Here is a 15,384-nt window from a genome sequence, read left to right on the forward strand (position 1 = left end):
TTCCCACATAAGGCAAAAGGAAATCCTGTGATTGGAATTGGCTTTTGAACATTTGAGAATAGAAACATCAAAGAGAGATGCTCAGGGTATAAAAATTGGGAAGGAAACGCCAACAACTCCTCAGTAGGAAGGTGATTATGTCATGTCTTATTAACTAATCCTTTGGTGGAAAGGATTTGCCTCAAGGACATTTATAAACCCTCATTTCATGTCCTCCCTGTAATGATCATTTTCTCATTCACTTGTCCACCTGCTGATTCACTTTGCATGAGGTGACAACTAGATTCTGATGAAGAGTCTATTTGTCTTTTCCTTTGATTTTTCATTTTAGATCATACATCTTCAGAATACAGTAGGGAGCCAACAGCTGGGTTCAATAATTCTCCATCAGCAATTTTCAACATGCTCAATAAATGTGTTTTTATCTAAAAAAACATCCTGGACACACATTGCAAAATGACATTCTTTGTTTACAAAAGTAACTCACATTAAAGATTTTGGAAAATATAGAAATGTGTGAAATCAGAAACTAGAACTTACTCATAATCCTACAACTCACCTTTTATGAATATTTTGATATATATTCTTGTTCATTTTTCTCCCTATATACATATATTTATGAGAAAAAAGGAGTTTTTTCTGCATGCGCAACTGGGATTATTAAAAATGTTAATGAACTGGTTTTAACACTGTGTATATATTTGAAAAATGACCTGTTTTGGGTTTCTTTTTTTTTTTTAATATTTATTTACTTTTGAGCAAGAGAGAGAGAGAGAGAGAAAGAGTGAGACAGAGAGAGAGAATGGGGGAGGCACAGAGAGAGGGAAACTGAGAATCCCAAGCAGGCTCCATGCTATCAGCACAGAGCCTGTTGCAGGGCTCGAACTCAAGAACCAAACCATGAGATCATGACCTGAGATGAAATTGAGTCAGATGCTTAACAGAGTGAGTTACCCAATGCCCCCCTGTTTTTTGGTTCCTAATGAACACTTTAGTCACCAAATATTGAGCTGACTCTCAATAGTGGTCTGTCAGAATTCTTAAAAAAAAATTTTTTTTTAATGTTCTTATTTATTTTTGAGACAGAGAGAGACAGAGCATGAACGGGGGGGAGGGGCAGAGAGAGAGAGGGAGACACAGAATCTGAAGCAGGCTCCAGGCTCTGAGCTGTCAGCACAGAGCCCGACGCGGGGCTCGAACTCACAGACTGTGAGATCATGACCTAAGCTGAAGTGGGGCGCTCAACCGACTGAGGCACCCAGGTGCCCCAACGTTTGTCAGAATTCTTAAGGTGTGATGAAGGTATATTGAAAATAGAAGTCACTTTTTAACATGTATACTAAACATTATCATAATTTCAATTTGTTCCATAAAATCCTATAAAGCTAAAGTTACAGGATAAGTTCAAGCTCATTATTAGGAACTCTGTGATATTAATGACACATCTAAATATACCCTGAAGAAATGGGGACTAATATTTCCTGAGCATCTATTGTGTGTCAGGCAGAGTGTTGAATATCTTGCAAAGGTTGCCTCATACATATATGTCATCTGAAGGGTGAAAAATGATGTTTCCCATCTCTGTACCCTTAAAATGGGATAGAAATAACTGAGGTTCAAATTCCTGCAATTCAAGGATGGAAAAGATGGGATGGGTTTTGATCAGAAATATTTAAGTTCACCGTTGAGTCAAGGTAAACTGTGTAAATCCTCTATTCTCCCCTTATTTTAGGTATGGAGTCACCACCTTAGTATGAATATCGTATCTTCTGTTGGATAGATTTTTGCTTTGTAAGAATTCAGCACAATTTATTTTCCATAAAAGACACTCTATGCTGTATCAGGATTGCACGTGCACACATTGCTTACTATAGAGGAGTCTCTGCCTTCCACTGATCTATAGGTAATAGAAGATGCCTCCAGAATACATTTCCCTCAAGTTATAATTGGATATGCCATGGGCTCACATAACAAGTCATGTCAATGCAAAGTGGCAAGTCATTTACTACAGAGTTACAGGAAGTGCAAATTTTATCTCCTGTGTGACAAGCTGAAAGCTCTATTTTGCTGTCCGTGTTATAGAAATAGCTTGCTATTTGCGCATTGTTTTAGATAAACCCTTCGCTGGAAAGAGTGACCTGATGTGGCCATAGACACATAGCTGCCCTTATGTTTGTGACTGTCATAAGTAATGCTTCCTCTACCTTGCTAGAGACAGACATGATAAAATCAGCAGGTGTTCATGCAACTATGATGCCTTTGTTAGGAGGACACTGGCGGGATATTTTTTTATGTGAGTGTTTGTCTTAAAGTTTACCTTTGCCCCCAGACAGCTGGGACACTTAGGATTTTTCAATTTGTTAACACCTTACTTCTGGTGTTCCCGTTATTACCTCTCTGAATCCTTAGAACAGAGCTGTGTCGTGGGGTGGTTTTTAGGAGCACAGTCTCTGGACCAGCTATCAAGGAAATGAATTCTAGCTTGAAATGCTAGTGTGATACTTTGGGCAAGAAACTTAACTTGTGTAGGCCTCATTTTCTCCCCTGGTAAAATGAGGATAGTAATCACACCACATTTACAGAGTTGTTGTGAAGGTTAAGGCAATGCATGTGAAATTCTTAACACAATGGCTTATTCAAGGAATGAAATCCTTACAATCCCGTTAGGTGGGTGAGGCAAATATGAAACAGAAAGACATCAAGAAGTTAAGTAAGACACTCGACCTAAGGCCACATAGTTGCAGAGTTGGATGGAGTCTCATCAGCCGTTCCCATTTTAGTCTTCTTTTAAAGGCTGCTTTGCTCTCTTAATTAAACACATATGTGTATATGCAGCTGTTGACTTTCAGATGTGATGTTTTGTCAACAAATGTAATTATGGAGCTTATGCATTGCAACAGACATAGTTGTGAGGCAACGTGGCTGCAGAGATAGGGCTTATCTACGCCCAAGCGCCCACACACCTAAGCACAGACAGGCACGCATCTACATTCAGAATGTTCCCCTCTCAAAGGAAACTTCAGACTCTTTGCACATATCTTCCTTCTAGTTATGGTTCTGTCACAACCTGGGCACTCACTCAGAGCCTCAGCCTCCTTGCTAGTAAAACAGAAATAATAGTACATGACTTGTAGTATTATTAATTAAGAGATTACTAATCAGAATTTAAGATAGTGTATGGAAAGTCCTTAGCACTGAGCCTGGCACAGAATAAAGTCCTAATAAATGTTAGCTAATATCTTTATTGTTGCCCTTGCTGATGGGGCACCGTGCTGGTGCCCGTGGTGTTTGTGAGGAGTCAGAGAGGAAAGACTCTCCTGACCAAACAATCTAAAAGTTGGCTATCTTAGGGGCCCCTGGGTGGCTCACCCGGTTAAGTGTCCGACTTCAGCTCAGGTCATGATCTCGTGGTTCGTGGGTTCGAGCCCCGTGTCGGGCTCTGTGCTGACAGCTCAGAGCCTGCATCCTGCTTCGTATTCTGTGTCTCCCTCTCCCTCTGCCCCTCCCCCACTCATGCTCTGTCTCTCTCAGTCTCTCAAAAATAAACGTTAAAAAAATTCAAAGTGGGCTATCTTTTTCTCTATGTTGTGTCTCATAACTCTTATGATTGACAATCTGACCTGATCTTTCTTATTTATCATCTCTTTGCCCCTATTAGAATTATGTTCCACAGAGCAGGGAACCCAGGACAATGCTGGACACATAGCAAGTGTCCCCCTAAAAGTCTGTAAATGAGTTAATGAGTGAAGAAGAGTTTGAAAGCAACGGGGAAGAGGAAGGAAGTAACCTGTGTGAGCAAAGAGGGATGGAAGAGCCTATATTACCAATCTGTCACATGAATTTCTGGGTCTGTCAGCCACCAGCATTTGTTAAGAAGGAGGCAGCTTCCCAGAGGCAGTCTGCTAAAGAAATCAGGAATAATGTGATAGAGCACATGCAGTGAATGAAGCAAGCGTCTTTCTCCTCATGGGGATGGGGGACAAGTAAAACCTGTGTCGACATACTTGTCTGTGATCAGAGTTCAGGTCAACCTCATCCCCCAACTTTTCAAGACTGTCACGATCCTGCTATCGAAACCCCGTTTTCCAATATCCTAGTTACTCTCCAAAATTGCGGTTGCAAGTTTCATTCGACCAAATTGATTGCAGATGCCTTCAAAGATAGTGTCTGTGTGCACAAAGAAGCCTGCCATATGCTGATGAGCTTTAAGTGAGTTACTATATGTGACACAATTACAGTAGTGACTGGCACACAGCAACAGCTCCATAAATGTTCCCTGTTGCTGCACTTGTTATTATTATCATTACCATTTATTCAAAAAGGATTTACGGAGCTCCTATTATGTGCCTGCAGATGTTCTGGACTCAAGATATTTCATAGTAAACTAAACAGACCAGCTCTTGGACTTCGTGAAGTCTATGATGTAGTGGCGGGGTTCAGAAAATAAAGTTTAGTATGTCATGCGGAATAGTGATCGATTGTGCTCCCTAGGTGGGTGGCTGGAGACTACACTCTTGGTGAGGACAGGCCCCCATCTGCCTTGTTAAACACTGTCCCTTTAGTATCTTGCGAAGAGCACAGCAGGCCTTCAGTTCACACTGGATGAATGACTAAAGGAGTGAAATTCTGAAAGGGGGCCTAGTTTAACGTGGGCGCTGAAGATTCTTGATTTAGGCTCTGTGTGCAGATACCATACGAGCTCTGCAGGTTCGAGGACTCTGTGTTTACTGGCAAAGTCTGGGTTAGAGTATATGTGGGTGGACAAGGGGGAAGAGAATGAGGCTGTGAGAGCAGGCATATACATAAGCAAAATCTGTGTGGAATTGAGGTAATGCGCAAGGCAAAGTCTTTGGTTGTGTATTTTTGAGGTAAATCTTAGCTGATGTGTGAGTCCACGTGGAGGGTTCTGACTGGCATAAACCTGAGCTTGAGTCAGTTTGTGGGGTATTAGCGATGGGTTGGTTGTATGAGGACAGGGTATTGGAAGTATTCTGCAAGGCACAACCCAGGGACCTGTGCATGCCTTTGACCTGTAATGTAATTGTCTGGGAGGCAAATTATGGGTGCTTAAAAAGCAAAATCTAGGGTGCTAAATATGAGGTGAGAATGGTTCGAGGGTAGATTTGTCTGTGAGTCAATTACAGGCTTTTGTGATCGTCAGCGAAGAGGGTACCGATTCAGAGGTACTTTATTTGAGGGTGCAGGTTTGTGAGGCAGATTCTAGAAGCGGGGACAATTGTGAGATAATTCTAAGATGAGGAGGAGACAAATCTGGGATTATGGGTAAGCAAAGTCTAGGATTGTGAGTCTGGTACATCTGTGTGGGTGCGTGTTGTTGTAAATCAGAGCGCGGCTTTGACACGAACACACCTGAGCCCACTAGGTTTGCGTGCACGAGCGGGGCAGAGAGGTTTGTGTTTGAGAGGCACACTCGGAAGTCACTGTGGGTGAAAGAGGGTTTCTGTGCCTGTGCGAGAGAGGCGAGTTCTTGAGTGTGAATCTGGGGGCCGCTGGGTGAGCGGGAAGCGTGCGTGCCTGTGTGTGCGCGCGCGCCAAGTTGGGATTTCTACTTTCCAAGGGGCCCCCAGGCCGCGCGACCCTGCGAGGCCACGTTAGGGTCGGGTGCGCGCCGAGGGGCGGCGGGCGGGCGACAGGTCCCGAGCCGGAGCGCGCCGCTGCCCCGGCCCCTGCGCCGCGCGCTCGCTGGCTGGCTGGGGACTGGCAGCAACCGGAGCTGCACTGCCGCCTCTGGCGCGAACGCTCAGGCGCCTCCTCCCGCCCCAGTCACTGTGGCTCGGAGCACGCTGCCGGCGGCTGCCCTTTCCGCCTCTGGGGGAGCAAAGCCGCGGGCCCGCCGTGCGCCTGAACCATGGCCTCGGGCCGGAGGGGCTGGGACAGCTCCCACGAGGACGATCTGCCCGTGTACCTGGCCAGGCCGGGCACCACGGACCAGGTCCCGCGGCAGAAGTACGGCGGCATGTTCTGCAACGTGGAGGGCGCCTTCGAGAGCAAGACGCTGGATTTCGATGCCCTGAGCGTGGGGCAGCGGGGCGCGAAGACTCCCCGGAGCAGCCAGGGCAGCGGCCGCGGCTCCGGGAGCCGGCCGGGAGTGGAGGGGGACACCCCGCGCCGGGGCCAAGGCCGGGAGGAGGGCAGGGAGCCCGCGCCCGCGTCGCCCGCGTCGCCCGCGCCCGCCGGGGTGGAGATCCGGAGCGCCACCGGCAAGGAGGTTTTGCAGAACCTCGGCCCCAAGGACAAGGTAAGGGGGCCCGCGGCTCTCCTCCTCCCGCCCTCGCTCCCTTAGCAGCCCGGGGCGACGCGGCCCGGGCACAACTTTCTCCCGCTCACTCAGCTCGGGGGAAGGGGGACAGGGAGGTGAAGGGCATCCTCTGCTGAGCGTAGCGCGACCTCTCAGCCCGGACCGATATTCGCGCGGGTTCCTAACTGCAGCATCTTCGTGGGCGCGGGACCCGGGTGCGCGGGTTTCCCCCGCTTCCCTGCAGCACCCCCGGGCCGGCGGGTCTGGGTGGGTGTGTCAGCCGGGCCAGCCAGGAAGGCTTAGTGATTTCTAGCCCTTCTCTCCGTCTGAGTAACCACTGGCACAATTGTCTTGGCCCCACTCTGGCCCTCGATTAAATCTCAACCCGGGTCACCAGGGCAGAGGGCACACTGGCGCTAGGAAGATGGGGGTCATCTCCATAGTCCCCGGATGAACGTACAGGATGGGCGGTCCCCCCTCTCACTCTTTAAACATCAGCTCTGTCCCTGAAACTTTCGGGTGCGGAGGCACTAGACTAAACACCCTCATCTGCGTGCCTCTCTTCTGTCCTAGGTCGACATTTCACATCTGTGTTTGTAAAGTGTACATTTGTGTACAAAGCTTGTTGCAAGACTGGGTACCACAGGGATCCAGCTGTCTCTGGAAGACTATCACTTATTTTTGAAAACAGGCAAGAGTATTAAGGGTGCACTTTAAACTAGCACAAGCTGCAAATTCTCTGCTGCTTTTCCATGTGCCAAAGCCAATTTCTTCTGTATGTGTGTTTTTGAGAAACTCGTGACACCCTGAACTGGCTGAAGGTATGGCCCTGAAATCCAGCCTGCTCTCATCTATTTGTTTATTTCATAGAAAATCAGAACCGTAGTTCAGAAAATTCAGGGTCTGGGCAGGGCTGGAGTATTGGAAGTTCAAACTGACGCTTTTGAGTTGGGGAACAATAGTAATCAGATACGTCACTCTTGTGTAGATAATGGCTGCAAAATCCATCCACATATATTATTCTCTGTGAATACTGGTATGAATAATAACCCAAAATGGAAATGTCTGCCCCAGAGCAATTACAGTTAATGCTTACCCAAGTTTTAGATGTTTTTCCATTCAAATGCAGTGAGGCAGTCAAAGGAAGGCATATCTCTGCACTGTTTCATTTTGGGAAGTTTAAAAAAATAAACAAAGCTTTAATTATTGATACCACTAGGGAAAGAAAGCACTGAAGTTAGTATTGTGTAAAGACACCTTTGGGAAACAATGTCCGTGCCCCTTGGAATCACTCGTTTAGTTGGTGATTTTCATATCATCCTTAGAGTATGGGATCCCTGTAGGCCCTGCTCAAATACCCTTTTAGGAAAAACTTCGGATATTTTGGAAAAGCTGTGGCTGATTTCTAAACTTAAGAATGGCGTTCCAGGAAGATTATCACCTCTCTTCAGGTCTGAGCTGATCCCTATTGAAATGTTCCCTTCCTGACTCTAAGGGGTGGGAAAAGTGATGGAAAAGGTCGGTAACAATTGCTGTGAGTCAGTGCTATTCCCTTTGCTGGAACACCCCTGATGTAAGCCAGATAATATGCCTGGTTTGCAAGATTTAAGGATGGTAACTAGAGAAAGGGAAAATGTTCCTCCTTTAAACCCAGACATTCTCTTCGTTTTCTTTCCTTTTGCAAACCCTATACTTTTGGCTCCTAATTGAAAAATAATAATACAACTTAAGCATCAGCAGGATTTCTAGTGCTACATGGTTATTTGTAAGTTCAGGCTTGCTGTCAGCTTCATTCAGGCCCTGTTATTATCTCTAATTTGGTTGAATCACACTGCTACAAGAGTCAGCAGACCTTATCTACTTCTGTTCTTGATGGCTATTTCCTTGAGGGAAGGGACTGTGTGTTTGGATTTATCACTATAGCTGAAATGCCTGGAACACTGGAGGTGTTCCAGAAATGGTTGGTATATTAAACCTCCTTAATGAATCCATATTTTTTGCTACACAGATGCAGAATGATTGTCTGGTCTCTCACTTATTTATTTTTTATATTTTAGTTTTGAATGTTTTAGAAGTAAACTCTAGGCCCAATGTGGGGTTTGAATTCACGACCCCAAGGTCAAGAGTCCCATGCTCTACTGACTGAGCCAGCCAGCTGTCCCTTTTGGCCTCTTATTTAAATACCACCATTTTCAGTGAGCGTGTACCTTGTGAAGCAGCTTTCAGAAAACGTCACTTTAAAAAAATTAAATTAAACCCAAATCTGCCTACTTGTGGTTTCTATAAACTATTCTTGGTTCTGACCTTTTAAAATATAAGAATAGAGGGTTTTTTTTTTTAAATTTCTGAGGTATTTTAATGACTTGAAGCATGTGGGTTTGTTTATCTGTCAGAAAAGTTGGGTATTGCCACAGTAACAAGCAATCCCCACATCTCAGTGGCTTAACGAAACAGTCACAGTTGATTTCTTGCTCCTGTTACTTGTCCACCATGGGTCACAGGGCAGCTCTGCCCATCATTTCCCCCCAGGGACCTAGACTGATGGAGGTTTCACCTCTATGCTCTCATGTTAGGAAGAACATGGGCGTGTTGCTCATAGGCTCTGGAACTCCCATGCTGAAGTTGTGAACATGACATGTGAACATGACATGAAGTTAGGTTCACATGTCACTGGCCAGAGCAAATCACTAACCTGTGTCCAAAAGAATTGGGAGGGTGCAATCTTTCTATGATCCTGTAAGACAGAGATTAGAAATATTTGGAGGGGTGCCTGGCTGGCTCAGTGGGTAGAGCATGTGACACTTGATCTCAGGGCTATGAGTTCGAGCCTCATTTTGGGCATAGAGCTTACTTAAAAAAATAATAAAAAATGAAAAAAACCAAAACAAAGTATTTGGAGTATAGCTTTCATATCTCCCCTATACCTGGGGCCAGACTATTGGGATGAGCTCTGGCTCCACCCATCCAAATTATGTGACTGTGAGCATATAACTCGGCCTCTGGGCCTGTGCTTTCTCACCTGCAGAATGTGAATAACAGTGACTACACATATTGAGTACTCAGCACATATTAGTCATGATTACTCTTTGAGTTTTCACTGCCCTTTATATGTTTGAGGGCAATTGCATTCTTCCTAAAATTCTCTCTTTTAGCCTTATCATTCCTGCCTTCTTTAGCCCTCTCTTATGTAAGCCTTTCACCCTTCTGATTTACTTTTCAGGTTTTACTATATTTTATAAATATTCTTTCAAACAATGTGGTGCACAGAACTGAACACAGTGCTCCAGATGGGATATGGTCGTGGCAAAGTATATTAGGCTAGTTAATTTCCTTGACTTACATGGACATCATATGCTTTTGTAGTAGGAGAGCCAGAATTCAAACAGATTTTTCTGAGTCCAGAGTCCATTTTTCTGAGTTCTGACTCCTTCTTTCCAGACAGGGAGGCTGCTATTTTATTTTAATTCGGTGAGCCTGACCCTGGTGTCTGCTCCTGATGTGTTACTGTCATGCAGGGCAAGGACAGAACTTTCTGCCACACCTCTAGCACTTTCCTCCATCTTGCCGCCAGCCCATTATTCAGAGCAGTTGGAGAACAGTTGCCCAGCCTATGAAAAGAGTTGCTGCAAAATCCTTATTTTTTCAAGTTGAATGCAAAGTTACTAAAAGAGATTTTTAAAAAAATGTCTTGATAAACTCACAGTATGCTTTGTCTACAGCATACCTCCTTATTAACCCCCACCTTAAGGAAATAAGTTTAGTTAATAAATGCATAAATTATGAAGAGATTCTACAACAAACTGTGTGGGAGAATAAAAGTAAAAAAAGGTCTCTGAGTTATACTTTGAATGACAAATGCCATATTTGAGGTATGATTGGGTGTTTATATTGTGGTTCTGGAGCTACCTGTAAACACCTTGTTGAATAATGTACCTAGATTTTTTTCTTCTGATAGGCATTCATACTGCCCAAATCCTCCCTGGTTGGCTCACATAACTTTTCGTTTATAACTTTTGACAGTAAGTGCATAAAAAAGCAGTTGTATATGAAAAGGAAGTATTTTTCACCATTTCTCAAGATGGTTTCCAGAGTTTTTCTTGCAGCGAAGAAATTCCTAAGGGGAGGAGAATGATGATATATGGTCTGCCAAGAGCAAATGATACTGCAAAAACTCTGTCATCCAGTGAAAACAAAGTAATGACATTATGATTACATGGGTCTATTGATAACTCCCAGTCAGGAGCCGTGGGTCATTTCTAGTCCCCTGTTTCCCACATGGGCCACTTTCGTGCAAGTTGTTTCCTCTGTGAAGTCAGTAGGGGTTCTGGGTGTAGGAGGAGAGCATTTGAAACGGGCAAGTTGTGGCTCTTACCTTTTTTTTTTTTTTTTTAATCATTTGTCCTGTGCCTTTTTGCTCCTGGGTGGAAAATTTTCAAAACGATACAGAGAAGCTGAAGTTCTCCTCCTTACCCCATGCAAGAGAAGACAGCTGGAAATAGAATTCTAGGTTTATAAAGTCCTCTCCACATCGTCAGAATCCCTGGAGTGTATGAATTTTTCAAAGCTGCTATGACAAACCAAAGTCCGCACTTAGGCTGGGAGAAAAGGCTCTTGGGTACCTGGCCCCCAGGCCACACTCGAATCAGGAACTATATTAACTTACCCAAACTTGGAAGTGTTTGAAACCTTTCAGAACTTTGGTTTAGTTTGACAGTAGGCATTTGAGGAACATAAAAAAACATACCTTCCAAGTAATGCTGCGATTGGCAGGGTTCCCTCAAAGTAATGGTCCCTGGAGACAGGGTATTGCTGACAGCTCTTGTAAGTAATGTCTAAGACGGCCAGGGGACTGTCCGTGATGTTTTTCTGTCAGTGATTTCTATAGCTGATTCTCTTTATGATTAATTTCCCCTGGGCGTTATTCCTGCCCATAATGTTCCTGTGAGACAGTGGATAGAGCTTACTAGGAGTAGGGCAGCCTGCCTGAGAATGCAGGCTATGACTGGCAGCTCAGCTCTCCATTTTTGAGAAGAGGCAGAAGTCCATTTATGTGTGTAAGCACTTTTTAAAAGTTAAACTTATAGGAAGATGGAATGTTAAAGTTTATCTGTACTCTTTTAGAAAAAAATTTTTTTTAATGTTTATTTATTTTCAAGAGAGAGAGAAAGAGTAAGAGTGTGAGCAGGGGAAGGGCAGACAGAGAGGGAGACACAGAAGCCGAACCGGGTTCCGGGCTCTGAGCTGTCCACACAGAGCCCGACACGGGGCTGGAACCCATGAACCGTGAGATCATGACCTGAGCTGAAGTCAGACGCTTAACTGACTGAGCCACCCAGGCACCCCAAAGTTTATCTGTACTCTTAACCTGGACTTATGTGGCTTTGAAAAACCAGTTCTACTCCATCAAAAACCAATGAGATGAGGCAAACAAACAATAAACAAAGCAACAAACAGAAACTAAACCGAGAGGATAAAGCATTAGCAGTCTCAACTTGGAGATCCAATCTTTAACCAGCTTGGGCAACTCACCTCCCTTCTCTCTGAGACTTAGCTTCCTCCTTTCTAAAATGAAGGGCCTGGACCAGGTCTATAGGCTTCTTTTATTGTACACCTCTATGCAAAAATTTTTGAGCATGGTCTCTCTCTCTCTATGTATAGGTACACATGTGCATATGTATAAATTACATGCACAACATACGTACAATTGACCCTTGAGAAACACAGGGGTTAGGGTGCTAACCCCCATGCAGTCAAAAATCCATGTATATCCATGGACTCCCCTGAACCTTAACCATTAATAGCTTGCTGTTGACCAGAAGCCTTACTGATAACATAAACAATTAATACAGTTTATATACAGTTTGTATATAAACAAACATTTTGTATGTTATATGTATTGCATGCTGTATTCTTATGAGAAAGTAAGCTAGAGAAAAGAAAATGTTATTAAGAGAATTGTAAGGAAGAGAAAATATATGTACAGTACTGTATGGTATTTATAAAAATAAATCCACATGTAAATGGACCAGTGCAGTTCAAACCTGTGTTGTTCACTGGTCAACTGTATTAATATCTTATGACTGTTATACAATACAAAACAAGTACAAAGTAAGATGTTGTATATACAAATATAGATCCTGATATTTTTCTCTTGTACCCTAGTGGCTTGTCTTGCCCACACAATTGGATAAGTGCTCGTGAGTCCTTAATCTTCAGATCAAAGCCACAACAGTCAGTGGTTCTAATATGATGGTCATTAAAGAATTCATTGTCAATTTGAGTTCTTCAGTGATATATGCTCTTTTATTGACCAGTTTCTAAGAGAAATAAACTGTGGAAGCCTTGCAGTGAGGCTACAGACCGAGTGTTGGTAGTGCTCAGTATACTCTCTTTCTGTATGTGGGGTTGGGCCAGTGGGGTGTGGACAACAAGGTCACCATAAATAGGGTGAGGAGTCCCCAGACCTCCCTTCAGCATCTAATTTTTTCTGTACTCCTTTATTCTAAAAACACTTATTAAGCACCAGCTATGTAGGTGCACAATCAAAACCTAAGACGAACCAAAGAGATAAACAATAGGAAAGCATTAACTGCATTTCCTTGTAGTCTCCCATTGAAAATTGCTGTTACTACAATGGTGTATTTTCTTTACATCTGTGTGTGTGTGACACATATGTTTTTCATTCCAAAATAAAAGTGGGAATATACATTATTATATATTTTTAAACTATTTTTGGCCACTTTAATACATTTTAATAAACTTTATTTCTGAGAACAGTTTTAGGTTCATAGCAAAAATGAGTGGAAAGTACAGAGATTTCCCTTGTTTCTCCTGCCCCCACACTTTCATAGCTCCCTCCGTTATCCACATCTCCCACCAGAGTGGTACATTTCTTACACTTGAAGAACGCTCACTGACATATCTTTATCACCCACAGGCCATAGTTTACATTAGGGTTCACTCTTGGTGTTGTACAGTCTGTGGATTTTGACAAATGCATAATGATATATATCCACCATTATAGGAGGAAACACAGTATTTTCATTGCCCTGGAAGTTCATTGTGCTCACCTATTCATCCCTCCCTTTCTTCTAAACGCTGGCAACTACAATCTTTCTATTGTCTCCATAGTTTTGCCTTTGTTAGAATGTCATATATTGGGAATCATACAGTCTGTAGCTTTTTCAGATTGCCTTCTTTCACTTAGCAATATGTATTTAACAATCCTCCAAATCTTTTCATGGCTGGAAAGCTCATATCTTTTTAGCATGGAATACTATTCCATTTTCTGGATGTACAGTTTATCCATTCACCTACTGGAGGACATTTTGGTTGCTTCTCAGTTTTGGCAATTATGACTCAAGCTTCTATAAACATTTGTATGTAGCTTTTTACGTGGACATTTCATTTGAGTAAATACCAAGGAGTGCAGTTGTTGAATGGTGTTGGATGAGTACTTTTAATTTTGTAAGAAATCTCTGAACTGTCTTCCAAAGTGGTTGTACCATTTTTTGTATTCCTACCAGCAATTAATGAGAGTTTCTGTTGCTCCACATCCTTGTCAGCATTTGGTGTTGTTACTGTTTTGGATTACGGCCTACAATAGTAGTAGATGTGTAGAGATTTCTCATTGTCGCTTCGACTTACAATTATCTGATGACATAATGTTGAACATCTTTTCATATGCTTATTGTCATCTGGGTATCTTTTTGGTGAGGTGTCTGTTCAGGTCTTTGGCCCATTTTCTAACTGGATTATTCATTTTCCTATTGCTGAGTTTTAAGAGTTCTTTGTATATTTTAGATAATAATCCTTTGTCAGGTGTGTCTCTTGCAAATATTTTTCTCCCAGTCTATGGCTTGACATTGTTTTTTTGTAGAAAAGAAGTTTTTAATTTTACTGAAGTCCAGCTTATCCATTTTTTATTTCATCAGTTATGCCTTTGGTGTTGTATCTAAAAAGTCATTGCCATACCCAAGGTCATCTGGGGTTTTTTCTATCTTATTTTCTAGGAGTTTTATAGTTTTCATTTTACATTTAGGTCTATGATCCATTTTGAGTTAATTTTTGTGAAGGGTTTATTTTTAAAAAAAAAAAAAATTTTTTTTTAACGTTTTTATTCATTTTTTGAGACAGAGAGAGACAGAGCATGAATGGGGGAGGGTCAGAGAGAGGGAGACACAGAATCTGAAACAGGCTCCGGGCTCTGAGCTGTCAGCACAGGGGCCCGATGCAGGGCTCGAACTCACGGACCGCGAGATCGTGACCTGAGCCGAAGTCGGCGCTCAACCGACTGAGCCACCCAGGCGCCCCTGTGAAGGGTTTAAAGTCTCTGTCTACATTCATTTTATTGCATGTGGATGTTCTACTGCTCCAGCACCATTTGTTGAAAAAGACTATCTTTTCTCCGTTCTATTGCTTTTGCTTCTTTGTCAAAGATCAGTTGACTCTATTTATATGGACCTATTTCTAGGTTCTCTGTTTTGATCTATTAATCTCCTTGTGTATTCTTTTGCCAATACCACATTGTCTTATTTTTTATTTATTCACTTTGAACGTTATTATTATTATTATTATTATTATTTTTTAAGTAGACTCCACACCCAATGTGGGGCATGAACTCATGACGGCAAGATCAAGAGTTGCATGCTCTTCCAACTGAGCCAGACAGGCACCTCTAATACCATATTGTCCTGATTAGTGTAGCTTCGTTGTAAGTCTTGAAGTTGAGTGGTGTCAGTTCTTTTGAGTTTCTCATCACTAAGTATGAGGTTAGCTGTAGGTTTTGAATTGATGTTCTTTATCAAGTCGAGGGCATTCTCATCTATACCTAGTTGGCTGAGAACTTTTATCATGCATGGGTGCCAGATTTTGTCAAGTGGTTTTCCTGCATCTGTTGATTTTGTTCACTGTTCTTTTTAGCCTCTTGATGTGGTAGATTACATTAATTTTCCAGTGTTGAACCAGCCTTCCATTCCTTGGATAAAATCCACTTGGTCATGGTATGTAATTCTTTGTATACATTGTTGAATTTGATTTGCTAATATTTTGTCAACAGAATTTACATCTGTGCCTAAGAGAGGTATTGGTGTCTCCTTTTCTTTTTTGTAAGGGTATCTGGTTTT

At 42.8% G+C, this 15,384-nt stretch overlaps 1 protein-coding gene across 1 annotated transcript in view; it reads left to right on the forward strand.

Annotated features, from left to right (window-relative positions):
• The first annotated feature begins 5,694 nt into the window (after positions 1–5,694).
• Positions 5,695–15,384, forward strand: part of DPYSL3 (dihydropyrimidinase like 3) — a 113,944-nt gene continuing 104,254 nt past the window's right edge. The window contains exon 1 of the mRNA XM_060635800.3: positions 5,695–6,259. Within this exon, the coding sequence (XP_060491783.1) occupies positions 5,870–6,259 (390 nt within the window). The 5' untranslated portion in view covers positions 5,695–5,869. The remainder of the gene's footprint in view (positions 6,260–15,384) is intronic.

Source organism: Panthera onca, chromosome A1 (assembly GCF_046562875.1).
Source record: "Panthera onca isolate mPanOnc1 chromosome A1, mPanOnc1 haplotype 2, whole genome shotgun sequence".
In the NCBI taxonomy this organism is placed as follows: domain Eukaryota; kingdom Metazoa; phylum Chordata; class Mammalia; order Carnivora; family Felidae; genus Panthera; species Panthera onca.